This window comes from Hipposideros armiger, unplaced genomic scaffold (assembly GCF_001890085.2).
Source record: "Hipposideros armiger isolate ML-2016 unplaced genomic scaffold, ASM189008v1 scaffold_364, whole genome shotgun sequence".
NCBI lineage: Eukaryota > Metazoa > Chordata > Mammalia > Chiroptera > Hipposideridae > Hipposideros > Hipposideros armiger.
The window spans coordinates 857320-879716 of record NW_017731714.1 but is presented as its reverse complement, the minus strand read 5'-3'; the positions used below and the strand labels follow the sequence as shown (position 1 = coordinate 879716).

Here is a 22397-nt window from a genome sequence, read left to right as displayed (position 1 = left end):
TGAATGTTAGCAATATTGATGAACTAGCCGAGGAAAGTGACACTGTATATTCTAAATGTCTGTGTCGGTTTTTATACCCAACTGTGTTGAAGTGGTAGAGGATTCCAAGTCTTTCCATGTATTGTCATTCTTTGGGAAACCTCCAGTAAATAATACTAACATTTCCTACTAAACCAGAATCCTAGAAATCAGTATTTCCATAAAGCGTAGGAAAGCTTCAAGACAATAAAAACTCCAAACAGCAAATATTGAACTCATAATGTACCTTGAGTGTATGATGATTGATCCGGTGGTTGTCGTAGCACCATAAAAAATCAGCTGTCAATAGGTTTCAGTTGGCCATATTTTCTTCCTCCTAAAAAAACAGCAAAAAAATAACTGACTGTTGGAAATTCAGTAAATATTGAAAATAGTTGACCGAATTTAGCAAAATGCAAGTACTATACTCAGGTGCACTTAGTTTACATCAAATCTGACTTTGCCATTACCAAAGGGTATATATGTCCAGTTAAAGAGATCTTCTTTGATATTCCAATACTCTAATTCTTCTTACATACATATATTTTTCTAATTACAAGAGAATTGAGGTAATGGCTGAATCTACTTGTATGAATCCTCCAACTCATCTCAACTCCCTCTGTAATTCTGTATTGGCTTCCTGTTGCTGCTGTAACAAATTACGATAAATTTAGTGGCTTAAAAACCCCACAAATTTATTATCTTACCGTTCTGGAGGTCAGATGTCTGAAATGGGTTTCACTGGGTTAAAATCAAAGTGTCAACAGGTTGCATTTTTTCTGGAGACTCTAAGCGAGACTCCCTTTTCTTGCCTATAAGCTTGTACAGGCTGCCTGCATTCCTTGGCTTGCAGTCTCCTTCCACCTTCAGAGCCAGCAATGGCTGGTTGGGTCTTTCTCACATCATACCACTCTAACACAGGTTCTTCTTCTACTGCCCACTTTCACTTTTAAGAACCCAAGTGATTACATCAAACCCACTGGACAACCCAGGATAATCTCTCTAGTTTAAGATTAGTGGTTTAGGAATCTTGAATTTGTCTTCTACCTTAATTCTCTTTGCCACATATATATTCACAGGTTCCAGAGATTAGGACTTGGGTATCTTTGGGGGCCATAATTCTGCCTCCTTGTTTTCTCAGGCTCCATTAGATATCTATGCCTAACAGTGTGAACCAATTCTTCCCATGAGAGGCTTTGCAGCACGTGCTTATGATAGCAAGGAGAGTTTCTTTATGACAGCAAATTGCATCTTCCCAATACAAATTCTAGATATATTAACTATATCATCATTAAAATCTTTAAAAAAATGTATCATGGCTTTTCAATTATAAGAAGGGTCATTTGAAAGTATAATTGGGATATTTTATATATGATTGGTAAACTATACCCAGAGCCAATTCAATGCATCATGCTTCATTATTGCTAGATTCCTTGACTTATACAAACCCTCTACAAGCCCACTTCATGTTTTCGCCCCTTTCTTTATCGGCAAAGTGCATGATAGTAACGGCTGCATATTTTCAGCTAGTGATCAATGTCTTAGTTTAATTTTTTTCAAATTACTAAATAAAGATAAGCAAAATTAGTCTTTGTTCTCAGCTTACAACAAACTGGTACAAAAGTGATTCTGCTCATTTGAAAGCAGACATAAGGATTATTTATACCGTGTAATCTAATTCTTCCTCCTTTTAGAGAACAGCAAGCATGGTCTAGTCCAATATATAACAAGACTTGGCAAGATAAAGGCAGGAGCTCTAAGGCCAGAGCAAAAGGAGGAATTAATTAGAAAATAAGAAATGAGAAAAGAAAAAAATTTAAAAAGGAGAGCATAGCAATAGTGAATAAATGAAAGGAAGAATTAATTTCCTTGGGATTTAAACAGTGGTTATATAGTGCCTGCCTTCTTTTTACACTATGTATGACTTAATTGAAAATATTGGTATAAAATAGCATAATGTGGTTATTGAAAGAAAGGAAGTATGAGAATAAATTAATGCTGACTTGAAAGTAGAGTCATTATGTAAAGCAACAGGTTTTTGTTTTGTTTTTCTTGCTGATATTCCATTAGAAAAATTATGTCTCCATTAAGAAATGTTCACTCGAGGGCTGGCCAAGTGGCGCGTTGGTTAAGAGTTGGCTTGGGATGCCAGCTCTGAGCAGCAGGGCCCCGGTTCAGATCCCATATTAGGGCCAGTGATGCTGCACCCTCTACAGCTAAGATGGTGAACAACAGCTGGACCTGGAGCTGGGCTGCCGTGAGTTGCCAGCAACAGCGTAGGCTGCAGTGGGGCCGCAGTGGGTTGTCATGGGCTACTGTGAGTGGCCGGCAGCCAGGGTGAGCAGCCGGCAGCCAGTGTGAGCTGCCAAGAGCCACCGTGAGCGGCCATCCAGGGGCCGGTGACCGATCTGCCTCACCTGGGAAGAGCGCAATGATTATACCAACATGGGCCAGTGAAGCAACGTCCTCCACAACTAGACTGAAAAACAAAAGGACAGCAACTTGTCTGTTCCCCTTCCCCGATTCCCCAATAAAATCTTAAAAAAAAAAAAAGAAAGAAAAAGAAATGTTCACTCAAAAATGATGTGGCAATTTTCAGCCATTCCCATTACAAGTAGAAATTTGGGAGGAAAAAATAAAATGATCATGAGCTGTGGACACTAACTATATTTATATAAATCATGGGTGGTCTTCTAGTTTATTCAGTTGTCTTCTCTTCAAGATAATTCTGATCAAAGAGGATAACTTTCCATCTACACTGAAATGAACCATTTGAATTTCCCCATTCATGTCTCCTTTCATCCCACCGCTTTCACCTGGAATATCTGTCCCACTTTTTCCTCAAAATAATTCCTACTCCATGTTTAATCCTGAATTTAGGCATAACTTTATCTGAGAAGCACGCCCGGGCAGCACCCCTCCTATAATGGTGTGCTCCCTTTAATCACTATATTTGGCATATTGTAGTAGAAATAACTGTTCACTTGTCTTCCTCCCCCCCATGCCCAAATCAGTCTTCCTGCTCCTTGAATGCTAGGTCCCTAGTATTTTCATCATTGTACTCTCAATGTCTGACACTTAGTGAGTGATCAGTAATTGTTTGTTGAATAAATAGGTAAATAGACAATAAATACATGAAGGAAGAATGAGAGGGAGGGATGAAAGAAGTCTGGGAGGGAAGATGCTTAACCATGCCCAACCATAAAGGTTTTCTGCATCTATGAGAGAAGTGGTGAGAAGTGCCACCTCTCACCATGCAAGATTTCTAAAAAGGGCATTGATTGACAGACCTTGGCCATTCTCAGTACACTCCACTTCACAAAATAGCACAGACTGAACAGTGCTCTCCTGTGTAATTCAAGAATGATTCCGCTTAATCACTAGCAAGCAACCAGTGTGACTGTATGAAGAAGAAATTTTGGAAGACTTAATTAAATTGCTTCTACCAAAGAGAGATGGAGTAAGTAGAGATGTAATCTCTCCTGATTGTGATAAGGCATTTTGATTGTTTCACAAAACAAAGTTAAAGACATTTAGAAAAGTAGGTTTGGGGCCACATGTATATATAAGAAGGTAAAGACTGATACGGGGGTTGTAATCAAAGGGCGTTATCAGTGATACAATATCAATTTGGAAAAACCTTCCAAGCTGTGTTTCATAGGGAAAAGCCTTACATTTCTTATCTTTACTAGTGTTCAGAAAATATGCAGCTGTTTGTGTTCTATTAAAAATGAATTTCAGATGACTTTGATGAAATGGGTAAATTTCCTATAAAATGAGATGGAAAATGTAGAGACAAAAATACATATATATATTTTAAAAACTAAAATAACTAATTCATATGCAGAATAACATACAATTGACAAGTAAACGTTAAGTACAAAAGAAAACAACTGGGAGATAAAGGGGCAAGACTGGATTTGACCGTGAGCAGAATAAGTTAGCAACATAATGCCCACCAGTCGTTCTCGCCTGGGGATGATGTAGCCACACAGGGCATATTTGGCAGGTCTGGAGATGTTTTTGACAATCATGATTGGGGAGGGTGCTACTAGCATCTAGCGGATAGAAGCCAAGGATACTACTATACATCATACACATAACAAAAGCTCTCCACAACAAAGAATTATCGTCTAAATTTTCAATAGTGCTGCAGGTGAGAAACAAACAAGTGAAAACTTAAATGATATGGGAATATATTAAAATGAATGATGATAGGCATGCAAATTTTCCCCTCAACAATATTCTGTACCAAATCCTGATTAGAATATTGTGTCCTGTTGAGGATATTACCCTTTAGGAAGTGTAGGCTGTGAATGATTGGAAATAGATTCTATGATGATTGCCCACGTCTTGCTCTTCTGCTTATGCAAAGAACATTATGTTAATACTCTGTCTCCCACCTATTTAGCAGATCTGAAAATAAATCATGCCTGTTTTGAAGACAAGTTCTGCATCTTGGGTTAACATCAAGAAAATCTAAGATTCCTGGATAAAAATGCTCACATAAACTGTCTCATAGACTAAAAAACTGTCTCATAAACAGACTAAAAAAGAAAGCTGAGTTAAGATTAAGTTGAATGTTCTGGAGAATAAAGAAGTCAGGCCTCAATTATGTGCTAAAAGAAAATCTCTAAAAGTTAAAACACAGAAAAATATCAAATATACTGAAAATACAAATACCACAAAACTCTAAATGAATCAGCCAAAAATCTTACATTACCAACATCAAACTATCCCAAAGGCTTAACATGTTTTAATAATATGCATTTTATAGTTAGAAATGTGGTAAAAATGAAGAATGAGGGATTCTGAAGCAAAATAAACAAATCTTCAAGTCACTTTAGAGTAGACAACGGTTAAAAAAAGGATAAGGCACTGGAAGTGAATCTAGAAGTGATCATTTTTTAAAAAGTGGGAAATGACAAGCAAGTTTTTGTGGTGAGAAGAGTTTATTTTCGTGAAGCCACATTGAACAAAATGACACAGTGGAATCGTTTTGTGTGGTCCTGTTCATATTTCCACTGGATAGGCACCGTGCTGATTCGACCATATGTTTTGCAGCCAAATATGACAAAATGTGACTTTAAGCAAAAATATGTATAAAATACTGTTTATTATTTAAATTTCAAAACAAGTATTACATTCAGAATAAGAACCACATACTAGTTAAGCACTATAAAACATGCCCTAAGTATGTATGGCCATAGGCTTCAGTCTAAACAATTTTCTAAATGTTCTTTGATGAGAAAGTTGAATTCATAACATTATTTTATTCATTAACCTGTTCACTAGCACAAATGTAGTGAAGTCTCCTTTGATGATATATCATTCAATAACTAAAAGGGTATAACTTGTACTATTGTGATGTAATGCAATTTGGAAATGGATAAAAGTGTGAGAAGTCTTCAGACAAGTCTTTGTACCTCACAGCCAGTAGTTACATCCTCTTCCCCAACAAAATCTTTTCTCAGAAATACAAACACTAAATGAGGGTCTTCCTTAAGAATTTCATCCCTAGGCAGTGGGAAGAAGCAAGACCAAATTATGTCAACTACTAATCAATTCGAAATTAACCAGTCAGCATTTTCTAAATCAATGCCTTTCTCAATTTTGCAATATTATCTCTTCATACCTGGGAATCGCCAGTTTTCTCTACCCCTCCCAACTCCTCTTCTGGAACTCCTCATGAAGCAAATGTTACATCTCCGCATTTTAATTTTTAAATTAAAATTAAAGTAATTTTAAGTTAAAATTCATGTTTTTTAACCCCTTTCACACTTTTTTCTTTTCTTACTTTTTCATTTACCACCCTCTCTGCTGCATTCTTGTTAGGTCCTTAGATCTGACTTTCAGTTTACTAATTCTTTCTTCAGTTGTGTCTAACATACAGTTTAACCTATCCTTTGTGTTGTGTATTTACAATGACTGTATTTTTTCATTTCTAGAAGTACTCTTCAGTTATTTTTGATATCTACCTTTTCTTTATTGATAGTGTCTTATAAAAATTTTTGTTCCTTCGTTTATGCCATTTATTGTTTAATTTCTTTTAAAATACTAGTTGGTGATTCTTTAAAAAAATGTTCTCACCATTTAAATCATGGAAGAACAATTTTGAGCCAATGAGAGGATTGTGCTAATGTGGGACATTGCCCCCTCACTTCAAATACATACCTATGATGAATAAAATAGTGCAATGAAACAAAATTAAATAGCTGATTTATAAATTTAAAAAGAGAAATATGCAGCTGCTAGAAATGAAAAGGAATTTGAAGAGGGGTGTTATGGATTAAATTGTGTCCTCTCCAAAATTCATACATTGAAGTCCTAACCCCCAGTTCCCCAGCATGTGATTTGGAAACAGGTTCACTACAGATGTAATTAGTTAAGTTAGGATAAGGTCATACTGGAGCAGGGTGGGCCCCTGATCCAATATGTTGTTATCTTTATAAGAAGGGAAAGTTGGGACACAAGACACACATATGAAGTAGAATGCCATGTGAAGATGAAGGCGGAGATTGGGGTGATGCTCCTACACACCAAGGAACACCAATGACTGCCAGTAAATCTAGGTGAGAGGCATGAAACAGAGTCTTCCTCCCAGCCCTCAGAAGGAACTAAACATGCTAACACCTTGATCTCAGACTTCTAACCTCTGAGATTGTGAGACAATACATTTTTGTGATTTAAGCCACCCAGTTAGTGGCCCTTTGTTCCAGCAGCCTTAATAGGTTTATATAAGTTGTAAACTGAAGCCAAAGGTATGAGGCTCACCAGATAATAAGGACCAGTGATGAGCCTTACCATCTAGGAACTAGGTTTTTGTTTTCTGAGCCATCCTGCCACCTGTTGGCAGCTCAGCTCAGGCTGGGAATCGAACTGGCGACCCTGTTGCTCAGAGCTTGTACTCTTGAGCGAGCTCTTAACCAACTGAGCCACTCGGCCTGCCCTAGGAACTAGGGTTTTAAGCTGGGAAAGGAAGGAAATTCAAATAGACCTTGTGTCCCCAGGGAGGTAAAACTGAGCTACATGCATAAGACCAGAGATCTGGGGAGGCTTCTTTGTAAGTAAAAAGAGACTAGAGAAATTCTACTTATTGAGCTAGGGAAATAAAAAAATCGTGTGTCTTCCTAGAGCCTTGTGCAGAAAAAGAGATAGAGACAGAGATAGAGATGGAGATCGAGATCAAAATGGAGAGAGAGAGAAAGAGAGAGAACATGCACAAGCTCTCTGGTGCCTCTTCTTATAAGTACACGAATCTTGTTGGATAAGGACCCCGCCCTTTTTACCTCATTTAACTTTGTTCCCTTAGATATGCCATCTCCAAATACAGCCACAATAGGAGTTAGGGTTTCAACAAATGATTTGGGGGGGGGGTAGGGGACACATTCAGTCCATAACATTCTGCCCCAGGCCCCCAAAATTCAAGTCTTCAGATGCAAAATACATTCATTCTATTTCAATAGCCCCAAAATCTTAACTCATTCCAGGATCAACTCCAAAGTCTGAAGTCCAAAGTCTGATCTAAAATATCATCTAAATCATATAGAGGTGAAATTCAAAGTTCAGTTCATAATGAAGCAAAATTCCTCTCTAGCTGTGAACCTAAGAAACCGGACAAGTTACGTGAATGGGATTCTAAAATCTAATGATGGGACAGGCATAGGGTAGACATTTCTTTACATAATCTCTCCTTCCTTTTATCTCCCTCTTTTCCTTCTAGGATTCCCACGAACTATTAGTTGGTCCACTAGACAGTGTCCCATGGGTCCCTTACACTCTGTTCATGTTTCTCCAATCTTTTTGTTTTTTTCTGTTCTTCAGACTTGATCATTTCAATTGTCCTATTTTCAAGTTTGCTGAATCTTGTTTCTGCCTGTTCAAATCTGCCTTTGAATCTCTCCAGTGAATTTTTCATCTCAGTTATTGTACTTTTGAGCTCTTGAATAGTTTTTGGCTTTTTTGACAGCTTTCTATCTCTTATTGATATTTCCATTTTCTTCATACATTGTTATCTTGACTTCCTCCACATCTTCCTTTAGTTCTTTGAGCATCTTTATGACTATTTCAAAGTCTATCTAGTAGGTCTTCCTTCTGGTCTTTCTCAAAGATAGTTTCCATTCTTTCATTTCTTTCCTTTGAATGGGCAGTAATTCCCTGTTTCTTTGTTTATGTCTTGAGATTTCTTTGTTGACAAAAAATGGATATTTGAATCTAATTATGTGGTATTTCTTAAAATCAGACTCTTCTCCTTTCTCAAGGGTTTACTATTGTTTTGTTTTAATTGTTGTAGGTGATTTTCTTGCTGAGGATCAGTGGGGATACAAATATAAGGTCTTCACGGGTCTTTTCTGAGCCTGAGCCTTTTCTTGGGCATGTGCATGACTTTCCAATTTCCCTTGGATAGGCAGCTGCTTTTGAATGTCTTAGACTTTAATGTCTGACTCCCAAAACAGGGGGGAAAACGAAGGGGCAGTGTAACAAAAAGGGAGTGCCAGCTCATTAAATCCCCTGAAAGTCACTTGAGCCAGTTGGGGAGAGGCTTGCAACAATGGAGGGTGATGGTGCAACAACAGCTGGCCACCTCTGTGTCTGCACTTCCGTGATCAGAAGCAGCAGTCAGAATACATATCTCCAATATTTAGAGTACAGGGTCCTTAATGCCTACCCTGGCTCCTGCAAGCTATTCCAGGATGACATGCACAGCTGAGTGCCTTGGGCTGGGGAGTAGAAGATGAGGGATCTATCCTGTGCTAAGAATTGAAAGTGATTGAAATTAGCTGCACTTAACCGGCCAACCCTTCCTCTAGAAGCTGCAAGACTTCAATAGACTCCAGTGTTCCAAAATAGTTACATCAGACAGATGCTGCCAGTGCAATTTTTTTTTAGGTGAGAAGACAGATATCTGGTGCTTACTTTTCCAGCCATCTTCCCAGAATCGTCCTCCCCAGTTACATAGTTTTAAGAAATACAGAGGCTGCAAATATCAACATTGCTGTGAAGTGAGGTGTTTTTCCTCTTAAAGTTAAAAAAAAAAGTTAACATAACCACCTGTTTCTACTTGGAAGAAATTCTGAGTGCAAATGCATTTATATGGAATACTGCCTTCATGACATCATCAAGAAACCATGATCTGACCTCACGTCATTCCTTTAACATACAAATATTATTCCTAATGATGCCAAGATTTTGCATTCAAGATGTGGAGTAAAAGGAGAGAGAAATGAGCTCTTTAAATAAGAGAAATATACATGCATGTGAAATCTGGACTCCGAGAAAGCTGAAGTTCATGGTATGTCTTGGAACTCAAATGAAATGTAATTTAATCATTCACTCCTCCCTCCCTCCCTCCCTCCCTTCCTTCCTTCTTTCCTTCTTTCCTTCCTTCCTTCCTTCCACAAATATTTATTAAATGTCCTAGACATTTAATATACAACAGTGAACAAAAAGACAAAAGTCCCTTTCTCATAGAGCTTACATTCAGACAGACAAAAAGTAGTAGATACAACAAAGTTTATCCACTATGTTCGAAGTGCTATAGAGATCAGGGACAGGGAATGAGGCGTGTCAGGGTGGGGAAAACGCTGCTGTTTCTTCCATAGTGTTTAGGGAAGCCCTCGCTGTAATAAATAATTGAATATGTTTTCATCATAGTTAATTCAGTCAGTAGTCAAACCTTCCTTTCAATCAGTTAATATGCAATACCGAAATCAGCCTAACTTTCTCCACCTGGAGATGCTTTTGATCTTTTTTCCTTATTAAATTAAAATGTACCAAAATTCTGCGCTTGTTGCTCAGTGGGTCAGGCGGTTTGATGTACAAAAACCTGAATAAATACCCCTCACCCCCACCCCAGAGGTGTATGCAATTATTAGTGATTCTTTAAAGGACTTGTTAAAATGCCAAAATAGTGCCACAGAAAACACGTCAAATAAAGATTTAAGTTTTCTTTATGAAAAAAAAGTGTTTAACGAGGGTTTATGGGGTTTTATAAAAACACCTTAACACCTTACAGACCTAAGGGGAAAAAGCTCTATTTAGGTATCATGCACCAATAGCAGACCACCCAATGCTGATGACTAGAAGCCTCAAACAGACCCATCCTTGGGAGCCTATGTGGAGACCCTAATTTTATGGTCATTTTAATTGTATTTGGGTTATTACCTCATGCCCCAGCAAACACCTACAGTATTTAATAAAAATGAGTGCAGAACACTGTTCTAGTTAAAGTATGTATTAACCAAAATCATAAACTAAGTATGCTTCGCCATAAATTAACTGGGTGTTTAGTGTTTCTTTGCCTTTAAGTTATATTTATTTTTCTTATAACATGGTATGCTTCACTATGAACCAAATCAATGTTAATTGACTTCGCATTTAGACACACTCTTCTATCTCTAGCTCACATGTCCACATACACACCTGCCCTGCATATCATAAAGTGATAAGTACAGTTAATCAACCTACCAAATATTCAAAAGAATTATTATAAAAGACACTGGGGCCGAAAAGCAAACAAATCTTGAAAAAAAGAGGAAAAATAAAAAAAAAACACCTTAATTTTGTATTTGTCTAGGGTCTAGCTGTACTGCTACTACTTACTTCAAAGTTCATTCAGATGCAAAAAAGTGGTGGTCTTCCTGTGCAGAACAAAAGGAAATACCTTGAAAAGAAAAACTTCATTCTATATTTGTCTAGAGTCTAGAAAATGGATTCTTAATGGTTTGCTTCAGTGCTCTGCTGAAAAAAATTAATAGATGAGGACAACATATAGAATTTAGAATTGTTCTTTACCACCACCACTGTCTGACAAGATATTCCAGCATGACTCCCCTAATTACCAAATTTGTAGCTTCTTCTATTTTGTCCCCTGGTCATTCCATAACCCTTTACATTTAGATCTGCACCATCCTCCCCCTGCAACATTACTCTGAAGGAGTTCTTATTTAAGTCCCCCAAATCTCCTAAAATTGTTGGTGTCTTTTCAGTCCTCAATCAATTTGACTTTTCTGTAACTTCTACCTTACGGAGACCTTCTTCCTCCATGGAATTCTCTCCTATGTGGGCACACCATCACTGCCCTAGTTCCCACCCTAGAGTCTTGGAGCCCTCTCTCAGTCCTACATAGCTCAACATATTTTTCCACAAAATACTTATTAATCATAAAGGGGAAATAGCAACTTCAGGTGCAGAAATCTTGCAGATACCTTCTTAACCGAGTGATCAAAATTAACGTCGCCTGTAATGAGACAAATCAACATGGTGTACCTTCTGGTATGAAGCACTGAGAAGGATATTACATCACTTCAGTGGTATTCTTGCCAAAAATGCATAATTCAACATGCACGTTTCAACATGAGGAAACATCAGGCAAACCCATATCAAAAGACATTCTACCAAAATAATTGGCCAGAACTCTTCAAAAGCTCAAGATCATGAGCAACGAAGAAAACCTGAAGAACTGTCCCAGATTAGAGCAAACTAAAGTGACATGCCAATTAAATGCAGTGCAGAATCTTAGTTGAGATCCTGGATCATAAACAGAACCTTAGTGGGACAAATGGCAAAATGAGAATAAAGTATGTAGATTAGTTAATAATATTCTTTCAATGTTAATTCCCTGGCTTTGACTATTGTACCATGGTTATACATGTTAAAATTTGGGAAGCTGAGTAAAGGCCATATGGAAATTCTATGATTTTTGTAACTTTTTATTTTGAAATAATTTGAAACTTCAAATTATTTCAAAATAATTTCAAAATAAGAAATTAAAATTAACAGATGTGATACTGTGATATAAAAAGAAATATATGTTTTGTCCCCGTTTCCTGGCTTACAGCTCCTAAAGCCCTTGGAATCTCCAGAAGTGATGTGTCTTTTTGCATGTTAGTGAGATGCCTGTGGGCTGTGAGCTCCTGAAGAGACTCTGGATGGGGGCTGGTTGCCAGGGGAACCAACCAGGTGATTAGAGGGCTGGAACATTCAGCCTCACCCCTTAGACCTCTGGGGAGGGGAGAAGGGCTGAAGGTTGAGTTAACCACTAATGGGCAATGATTTAGTCTATCATGCCTATACAAGAAAGCCTCCATTCAAAACCCTAACCGTAGAGGTTCAGAGAGCTTCCAGGTTGCTGAACACATTGAGGTGCTGGGAGGGTGGGGTGCCCAGACAGGGCATAGATGCCCCACAACCACTCCCTCCACGCATTGCCTTATACATCACTTCCATCTGGCTGTTCCTGAGTTGTATCCTTTTATAATAAACCAGGAATCTAAGAAGTTAAGTATTTTCTTGAATTCTGTGAGCCATTCTAGCAAATTATCAAACCTGAGGAGAGGGTCATGGGAATTTCTGATTTATAGCCATTCAGTCAGAAGCACAGGTACCAACCTGGACTTGCAATTAGTATCTGAAGTGTGGGGCACTCTTGTGGGCCTGAGCCCTTAATCTGTGGCGTGTGCACAGGTGATGTCATAAGTGAATTATAGAACACCAGCTGGTATCCAGAGAGTTGCACAATTGCATGATGTGGAAAACCCACAGATTTGGGGTCAGAAGTGTTGGTGTGAGAAGAGGAAACAGTTTTTTCTTAAATAAGGTTAGCGGTTATGCTAAACATATTGTCCTTTTTGTCAACACTATGCTATTTATTTCAAATAGAGTTGGCAATCCATTTTATAGAATATTTGTAGAAAAAAGGTTCTTTTCATATAACTATGAATTAGATCACTGGCATTGGGGATCTCTGAGTTACCTGTGATATCTTGTGGAGACAACCTCAGGCTTATATATAAAATGTCCTGAAATGATAAATACTTGCTGAGGTGGGCAGGGCGATGATGCGAGTGGGCATGGCGATGGGAAGACAGAAAGCTTGGACAGGTGGAGGGGCATGGCAAGGTTACAGGTCACGGTCTAAAGGAGCGGGGATGAGGATTTGAACTCTACTTGGCAGAAAGGAGGGAAGGGAGAGATTAAAGAAATTCACATTTTAAAGTTCAGGATTTGGCATTTGAGAAACAACGAAGGAGCCACAGATGCTAGTTATCATGGAAAACAGTAGCATCTTGATAGAAAGAAAGAAATTGGGAGGAACATATGATGAACCCAATTTTGGCCATGGTGAACTTTAAGTAGTGACAGAACATTTGGAGGTATGAGGCTGGAACTCGGAAGAGATTCAAGCTGGAAGTACGTTTGGCTGTCACCAGCAAAATGTGAATTGCTGAAATCATTAGAATGTATGATCTCTTTGAAAGAGAAACTGCAACAACAACAAAAATCAGAAAAAAAAGGACTACAGAGGGGAAGAGACTAGAAGTAAGCTCTTCTCATACTTCGGTGCCCAATTGTTAGTGAAAAGTGGGCTTAAAAATTACAGCAGGCCACTTTTGTAACGGTCCCTGCCTGTCAATGATCCTCTATCTCTGGGAATGGCTCATGGGTATGGGATGGGGTCCAGGAGCCACGCAGCTGCATGACGCTTCACCTCGGCCACTGCACCTCTCTCTGTCTCTGCCTCTCCGTCTCTGGCATTTAAAACTTGGAATGGAAAGACACTGTGACTGGGCATTGCATTTACAATAGAGCCCCACAGAAAAGGCCAACCAAGTCCTATTTCTAGGGTCCCCGAGACTTAATCCCTAACTTGGTTTTCAATTCTCCACGATACACTAGTATCTTTGCAACAAATGCCATCACTCCCATTTCTGCTTTAAGGTACCTAGCGTCAACTTCCATTGCTGTGAACGAAAGACTCAATGAATACCACTGTCTTAGTCCGTTTGGGCTGCTATAACAAAATACCAGAGATGAGGTAGTTTATTAAAAAACAGAAATATATCTCTCATGGATCTTGAGGCTGGGAAGTGTAAGATCAAGGTGCCCGGCAGATTCGGTATCTGGTGAGGACCCGCTGCCTGGTTCACAGCGCAACTAAAGACACTCATGAAAGAGGACTTCCAGAACTGCTTCAGCAAGTGGCAAGAACGATGGGATAAGTGTGTTTGAAGTGAGGGGGAGTATTTTGAGGAGGATTAATAGCAATGTGTCTTTCGCTGTAATACATTTTTTTATTTAAACATTCACCATATGTTTTGATCACATCTCAATCATATACACATATCTACCAGGGGTGCCAAAAAATGTCTTCAAGTGGACACTTTGGTCAACGTTGCTCAGGCAGTAGTTCGCCATCATCAGAAGTGTCTGGACGCTGATGGGAACCACTTTGAGCACCTCTTGTCATTGCAGAAGTCAAATGTGACTTGTATTCATCTTTTGTTATCGGTATATATTGAATATTACAATTTTAATAGTTTTTTCCTTTCTTAAAATGTGTATAAATTTTTTATGGCACCGAGTGTGTGTGCATGTGTACATATATATGGAGAGATAGACAGAGGGAGAAATAAGACTGGAAGTCTTTGAATTCATGGTTAATTCTAACTTTTCCTCTATGTTTTTCTGTATTTTCTACTATCAACAGGTAAATTTTTATAAGAAACCCAAAATATATGAAAGATAGTATCTATCCTTGTCAATTGCTGACTGCTCCAACTCCACCCATCTGCTCCCCACCGGAGCTAGAGCTGGGGATGACTCAGTCTGTCAATATGCTAGAAGGTTCCTTCTGATGAGAGAGCAGAATCTGGAAGTCGTTTATCCAGGGCTCCTGGAGGTGAATTGAGACCCCTGGGAACTAAGCTACCATTTGATGTGACTGGCCTCCTGCCCAGCTTCTGGTTTTCACCCTAGCTCCCTGTTGGATAGGAACCCAGCCCGGAATCCCAGCCAAAAAAGCTGTAGCCCTCACTCCACTTAATTCATGCCAGCCCAGGAGACAGACCCTGTCTCGGTACTACCAACATTACCATCCCAACTTCCTCAGCTACTAGACTGTTCCCATCAGCCCAGAGAGACCTCCCATAACAGCACAGATACTAGGATACACTGCAAAACCTGAGAACTTCTCCCCCAGGCCTGAGATGTTAGCCTGCCAAAAGCCTTTTACAAATGACTTCTTTACTTTCACAAGTAGGCTAGAAACACAGCAACACATTTTCCAGGTTAATTCACTGTACTGACAAAATAGCAACTATAGCTCAAGAAGTGAAATGTATTTGCTATTGAATCATAGTGCTATCACATACTTTTATATATGTGTGCTTATATTATAGATGAATTGTGATCATATAACATCTTTGGGACTTGGTTTCCTCATCTGTAAAGTGACTGAACAACTCTCAAGTCTTTCCAATTAAAAATTTTAATAGGTTTCTTTACCAAGCAATTATATTCACCTTTTGGACCTGTTCTGCTTCTCCCATTATTTTCATGCTGCTAAATTTGGCAATGATCTCACACTTATTTTCTGGATAGCTGTGCATGTGAGTATTTTTCCTGTGAGTTCCTTGAAGACAAGGATTTGTTTTACTTGCAGCTGAGTATCTTGCATGGTGATTAGCTTAGAGTAGGTCTCAGTTAGCATTGACTAAACTGCAAATATTAATAACTAAGTCACAACACAATACCAAAAATACTCCACACTTAAGCAAAATTTGCAAAATAAGTTTCCTTTATATTGGATTGCCAGAAAAGTCATGACACATTTTTGCAACAAAAAACGTAGAAAAACTATGTCATGACTTTTCCGACAACCCAACAGTTCTTAACAGTTCCTTATATCCTGAAAAAGTCATTTTTAGATTAAATTAGTCATGTTGAACATCAAGGGAAATGAGTTCTTTTGGCAATTTGATAACAGAAAAATGGCGAGGAAGCAATTATCTTATGGATTAATATTGGGTCATCGGGAAAGTCATGATGTATTGTTCTATGTTTTTCAATGCAAAAATGCGTCATGACTTCCCCAACGACCCAATATAGTCCACCTTCTTCAAAAGGAACCTAGAGCAGTTCACAACATGCCAGAAAAGGCCAGAACTGGCAAGCTTCACCTTATTGATGCTCAGAAGCCCTTGAAGCAATCTCTCCAGGGATAGAACAGCTCATAAGCATTTGGATGGTAAGGAGAGAATAGAGGCCCCAGAGAAACACCAGGATATCAAGGTAAACAATAAAAACGCCAGGCTAGTGTGGGGCTTGAGGTAGGTGGGAGTAATTTTCTTCCTGACAAATTTGCTTCAGAAATTCTTTGGGTCACTTAAGAACATTTTGTAAAATATGTAACTATTAGATTCTCTTGTAACCCCTAGTAAAGAAATAGTGCTTTGAGAGGTTAGCAGAAGAGAGAATTGTTAAAAGATAATTTCCTGAAAAAGGTAAAATCATGGCTCCCATACAAGCTATAAAAATAAACACGTTAAAGATTTTTTTTTAATCCTACGATACGAGGGAATTAGGCAGATGTTATAACCAAGGGAAAAGTCAAAACAGCACAGATTTATAAGGAGTAAAGAAACACTGAGATGAACTGCAAATAGGGACAAAACTAGTTTATGCACAGAGGAGAAGTAAATTAAAATTACTACTAGATCAAATATAATGTATTGGGTTGTCGGAAAAGTCATGACGCATTTTTGTAGTGAAAAACATAGAAAAAATACGTCATGACTTTTCCAACAACCCAATGTATGTCTATCAGTGAGCTACAACTTACAGAGAGAACAAAATAGCTTAAAGACAATGAACTGGGCTAGAATTGGATCATCTGCAAGGGGATGCTATCGATGAGGCATAGTTTTCCACTGAAACACAAAATTTTTTCTACACAGTTTACTTGACCCTCCGCCCTAACAGATCTCTTTAACCTAACAGATATTTCAACCAGGCTTTGACAAGCAAATCGTTGTCATTTCATAACTGAAAGCTCTACCGATGTCTGAGATGTCAACATTTCATAGTGCTCATTAAAAAAGGGCCAAGCACTTGATATCAGAGATCCATGTGTGATCAAGCTGACCTTATGTTTTTAAAATGTCTAAAAACCTGACATTCTCTACCCTTGTGTGGAAATGGGACATGGGAGTTTTCCTTATTAACAAGGCAAAATTGTTTTTTCCAAAAGCAGCAATGACCCTGTTCAAATACTCAGGTGAATGTTCAGTTGCGCCCCTAGGGTTCTGTGCCATGACACAGGAAGATGATTTGGGCCTGGTTTGAGGGCTGGTGTTACCTGTTACCAGGCTTCATACTTGCAGTAATTCCTCCGGGACCGGCATCGCTCTTATGTGCCCCTCGAGTTCACACAGCTTGAGAGCTCCTCTCAGAAGTGTCTCCGCTCTTTTAGATCAAATTGCCCAATTGGCAGAAGCACAGGTACATCCCTGAGAGTGAGACCCTGGATCCGGAGGCAGAAACTGGTGAGGTAGCTGAACCTTTCTCTCTAAGATCCTGCCCTGCGACCCAGCGAGTGACCTCACTCCTTGGCCATCCTCCTCACGCACCATCCTGGTGGTCTCCCCTTGTTATCCTATCTCAGCCCAGGCTCCGGGGAGCCTTTGTTCACTTATCTTAACTTGTTCTGTGGGTGTTTCATCCCTTCAGCTCGCCCCAGGAGCTCCACTCCACTCCCTCCTACCCCGGGCCACTCCCTCTTCTCAGGAATGTCTCTCTTATCTATTTTCCTGTCAAGGCAGCTGGCAGCTTTATTCAGAATCTAAAGACTCATGTAATCTTGAGCAAACTGGCTGTGAGGAGGGATTAGGATCCTCTTTGCTGAGCAGGAAGGAGGGGTGGTTCCTGGAGGGCCAGGCACTCTAAAAACTACCAATTGGCTGCCTTGACCATAAAAAACAGTTCAGCATGGCCTTTGGTGAATGTCTAAAATTTTTGTTTTTTAAGTAGAATTGTATCCTGATGGGATGGACGCACCCCGGGTAAGCCCGGGTACTGTTAGCTGCAAAATATACATTCCAATAGCTGAATGTGTTGACCTATTGTATGGGGTTACTTAGTATTGTTCATTTAAATACTGGAGAATGTCTGTCAAATACAATGGTTTTCGTTGTAGCACAGTTGATGTTAAACTGTTCTGACAGTAAGTAGGCAACAGGTTCAGCAGCTTCTCAAGGAAAATCCTGGTTTGTGTTAATAAAACCATGTCATCAGCATCAAGAAGAGCACATACTCTATTTACTAGTCTCACAGTGTCCTCCCCATTTATTTAACAGCTGTACTAAGTTACACATGAGTGACTTTGATACCAAGTTAGGACACTACCCTGTGTTAAATGTTTAGAATTGGAATTCATCCTACCCACAAGAAACTTAGAATTATAGAACTTGATTCATTCAAAAGATATTCAGTGAGTTCATCATTGTCCTATGAACTGGAGATACAAAGATGTGTAAGACATGGTCTCCATCCTGGAAGAACTTAAGACAGTGGAGAAGACAGTGCAAATGAGTATTACAACATTTTCACAAGGTTGACTTGTGACTGTCAATCATTGTATTCCCAGTATCTAGGTTTCCTGAAAATGTATTAAATCGAAATGAAATAACATTAAGTAGTGGTATTATATATAATACCTGGTCTTATGGGAAAGCTAAAAAGTGATCTGATTGGAAAATAAATCATCATTAAAAAAATCATTGTTTTAATTTCTGATATTTTTTAATTGAAATAATAAAAAGTAACACACGCTTATTATGAAAAAAAATCCACAATACCATCATTTTACTGGGTTTTTTTTTTGGAGGGGAGGGTGTTTGCACAGTTGAATATTTATGAAAAGGGACAAACTCACATCGATTCATTAGTCTATACTGAGGTTGGTAATACCTATTCCACCATCTTGATTCCACCCTCCCGTCATTTTTTACTATTTTGTACCTGAATAAAGAGAATAATGATGGTCAGTAGATTACACCTAAAACTTTCTTCGTGTAAGTAATATCCTTAGAGCTAACGGGGGGAAAAAAACAGTGGCCTTTGCTTTGTTTTGTTTTATTTAAGCTTAAGTGGTAATGAAAGAGCTACTAGATCCCAATTTAGCAAGTGAGTTGAGTATACAGAATACAAAGAGATCATCATATGATTGTAAGGCTCAGGTAGACAACTTCTGACACTGGTGGAAATTAGTACCACTATGGTTCCTTTCAAAGAGGTGTCCCATGGACAACATTTTCCTGCATTCATATTCATTATTGGTTCTGTCAATTCAACCTGAAGTCTTTCACTGAAATCAATCAAAACTACCACTTTTCCCCCTCAAAAGACAAATGAGTTATAAAACCATCTAAACTTAATAAGTCAATGTACCACTCCAGGTAAGCCATTTGAAGGGTTGTTTTACAAAAATTGCAGGATGTATTTGGCTTCTCTGAAGTCTTTCTTGAAAGAGATGAAATATTAAAGTTCAATGTGAAAAATGCAGATTTTAAATTTCTTTATTTAAAAAAAAGGGCTCTCCTCGGACTAGCACTTGGAAATTCAACATCAGGTTTTTCTCTACCTTACCGCAATCTCTGACTTTGGCTAAGTCATCCCTTTATACCTAAGCTTTTTCACCCAAAACATCATTATCAATCACTAGAAGGTGATGAAAACCAAATCATGACTAAGGATTAGAGAAGATAAATACATTTACATTTTTAAGAAAACAATTTAAACCATATCCCTTTAAGATAGCAAAGGCAATATGAATGACTGTCTCTCATGTCTTTGATCAATAATTTCTAAAATGAAGAGCTGAGTTAAATGATTTCTTGGTTCCAATGTGGTACTAAAATTCTATTTCCATGTTATTCTATTATCATGAGAATTATGTCCAGAAAAGTAAGAAATAAAATATCAAGACAACATAAATAGTACATCCGTATTACACATCTCTAAAATGCTTCCAATTTAGCTTCTTTGGTAAGAAAGTGAGATCTCTGAGAGGCTTAGCTGGTGGGGTGAAAAGGTACTCTGAAACCTACAGTCAGACACAGCCCAAGGTCAAGGAACGAATGTAGTCGGAACCCCAACAAAGTAGACATGGTATAGCACAGGGAATCATTTAGAGGAGACGATTGAGTTGTCGGAAAAGTCATGACGCATTTTTGCAACGAAAAACAGAAAAAAATACCTCATGACTTTCCCAACAACCCAATAGAAAGAAAGTTACTATTTTCTCCATTCTGGTTTTATTCAAACCACTAGAAAAATTACTTCCAAAGCAATTTTTAAATTGTATTTAACAATGACGTATCAAAGTAGATACAGCATTAGGCATTTCTGTAGGCCATTCATATAGTTCTTGGGTGGCTGACGGCCTCAGCTTCCAGTGTATTTGAGGTGAACATTAATGGCTTAGTACAATGGAGGATCATAATGGCATATCTACTGAAGGACTTCATCTAGTCCTTGGCGGTGCAGAGATCAAGTGCATCCCTGTTCCAGCACAGAGGCTCGCTGGAGATAGTGGAGTGGCTGCTGCCGCTGGAGTCCACAGACTCGCCCTGTGGCTTGTTGATAACCTCAACTTGTCAAAGTTATAATTTGCCACCAGGCATTTTGAATTAGAACCTAAGATATTTCATCAATACCTGTCAATCCACACCCAGCAAAGAAAGCAATACAGTGTCAAGCAAAGGATTTAATTTAATGAGCTGGCCATAAACCTGTCATGGGTTGTTTTTTCTTAGCTTCCCTTCTTTCACCACTTCCCAAGCCAAACCCAGCCAAACACTCGGGTTCAACAGAATCACTCTGAGTTGAGAAAAAGCCCTGCGGTCTTCCCCATCACCCATCTATGGCATCTACTAGAGAACTCGTTGGCCAACAAGACCCCAGTTTATTTGACTGTTAAACAAAGAGATTAAACTAAATGGTTTTTACAGCTAACATTCCACAGTTCTATCTCATTTTTTTCCCTCGGGTAACTAGTAGTTTGAAGAACCCGGAGTAAAGCCAAATTTCCAACTTTTGCCTCAAGGAAATTTGATTTCATTTTTCTTTTCAATCTCTATGGTACAAAAAGCTGAAGGTATCTATTTTAGCTGTATTCCTTTAGGGTGGTATTTAAAGAATGAAACAAGGAATGGCTGCCATTTAAAGAAACAGTCATTTAATTAGAAAATCAAGTTATAATTTAGAATGGAATTCTTTTTAATGAAATAATGCCACATATAAGTGCATCGTCTTTTAACCTATCTATATAGATATAAATACCATGCCCATATCCCTGCGTTGTAAATGGCCTCACAAAAGAAGGGGCTACTGTAAATGAACTGCTTTTACTGTAGTTAAGGGGTTAAAAAAATAATAAAATAAAGCCTAATTCCTCTGAAAAGAACCTGGGAATGAAAATCACTCCTATGCACTACCTAGAGGAAAATGTATCAGAATAAAACATATTCAGCTTCACTGTCGGACACAATTACTACTCATATTTATTCGCCATGTTATTACCAGCATTTCCAGTGCGAGTAACAGAAAGATTAAAATGTCCTTAAATGTTGGCATATGAAGCTGAAATGAAATAAAGTGTAAAGGCCAGATATTCATTCTGGCTTTCTCTATAAACAATGACATAAAGAATAACACATTCAATCATTTCTGGGTCAGGCAAAAAAGAGGTCGTACACAAGAAATCCGGGTTTATAACAAGGTTCTAATGGGGAGAAGGAGTGGGTTGAAAGAACGGATTCTTTAACCAAGCTGAGTGACAACTTTGAATCTGAAAAGGACAGAAGAGTTTCGCTAAATCATACAGAAGCAATTGAATACCTTCTCCATGAAGTGGCCTACTCTTCGGCTGCAGGAGGATTAAACTAGTTATTTCTAAGTTCTTCAAGCCTCTTTTTTCAATGATTCCTGGAACTTTCAAAGACTATTCCAAATGAAACACATGCCCGGTTTGAAGGCAAATCTACCCCAGAAAAAGCCTCCTTTCACACCTAGTTCTATCTCGCCTCAGTCAGTTTATTCAAGATTCTGGCCTTTCAGGTTTCTGAGCTCAAATTTTCATTTCAACTACTCTACCTCCTAGAAATACCTAATGGACTATTAAAGAACTGGCAAAGAGTAAAAGAAATATTTCATAACTGGTATTTTTATTTTGGTTAGAAAAATTCACAGGTTATTTTAATTCACAGCTATAGTTCTTAGCCCATTTTAGAAGAGCAGTTGGGGCTGGAATTTTTTTCTTTTTTTTTATCTTTTCGCTAGACTACCTGCAAATCATTAAAAATGTATCCCCAGTTGGGCCCACAGTTAATTACTGTTCTTTGCGAAATCCATCTGTAAAGGTTCAGTATAAAATACATTTCATTTCCCATTTTGCTTGTGATCCTAGGTTACTTGGTGCCTCTGCTCAGACTAATCTTGACCTGATTCTCTGAAAATAAACACAATGGTGTCAGAGAGTTCACAACCTTTGGGCAACACCGTTGCACACTTGGGGCTCACTGCTTTTGTGGGACGACACA

At 38.5% G+C, this 22397-nt stretch overlaps 1 protein-coding gene across 1 annotated transcript in view; it reads right to left on the bottom strand.

Annotated features, from left to right (window-relative positions):
- Positions 1–284: 284 nt before the first annotated feature.
- The window catches only part of ANAPC10 (anaphase promoting complex subunit 10), a 101796-nt gene continuing 79683 nt past the window's right edge, over positions 285–22397 (bottom strand). Inside the window, exon 5 of the mRNA XM_019662052.1 lies at positions 285–355. Within this exon, the coding sequence (XP_019517597.1) occupies positions 332–355 (24 nt within the window). The 3' untranslated portion in view covers positions 285–331. The remainder of the gene's footprint in view (positions 356–22397) is intronic.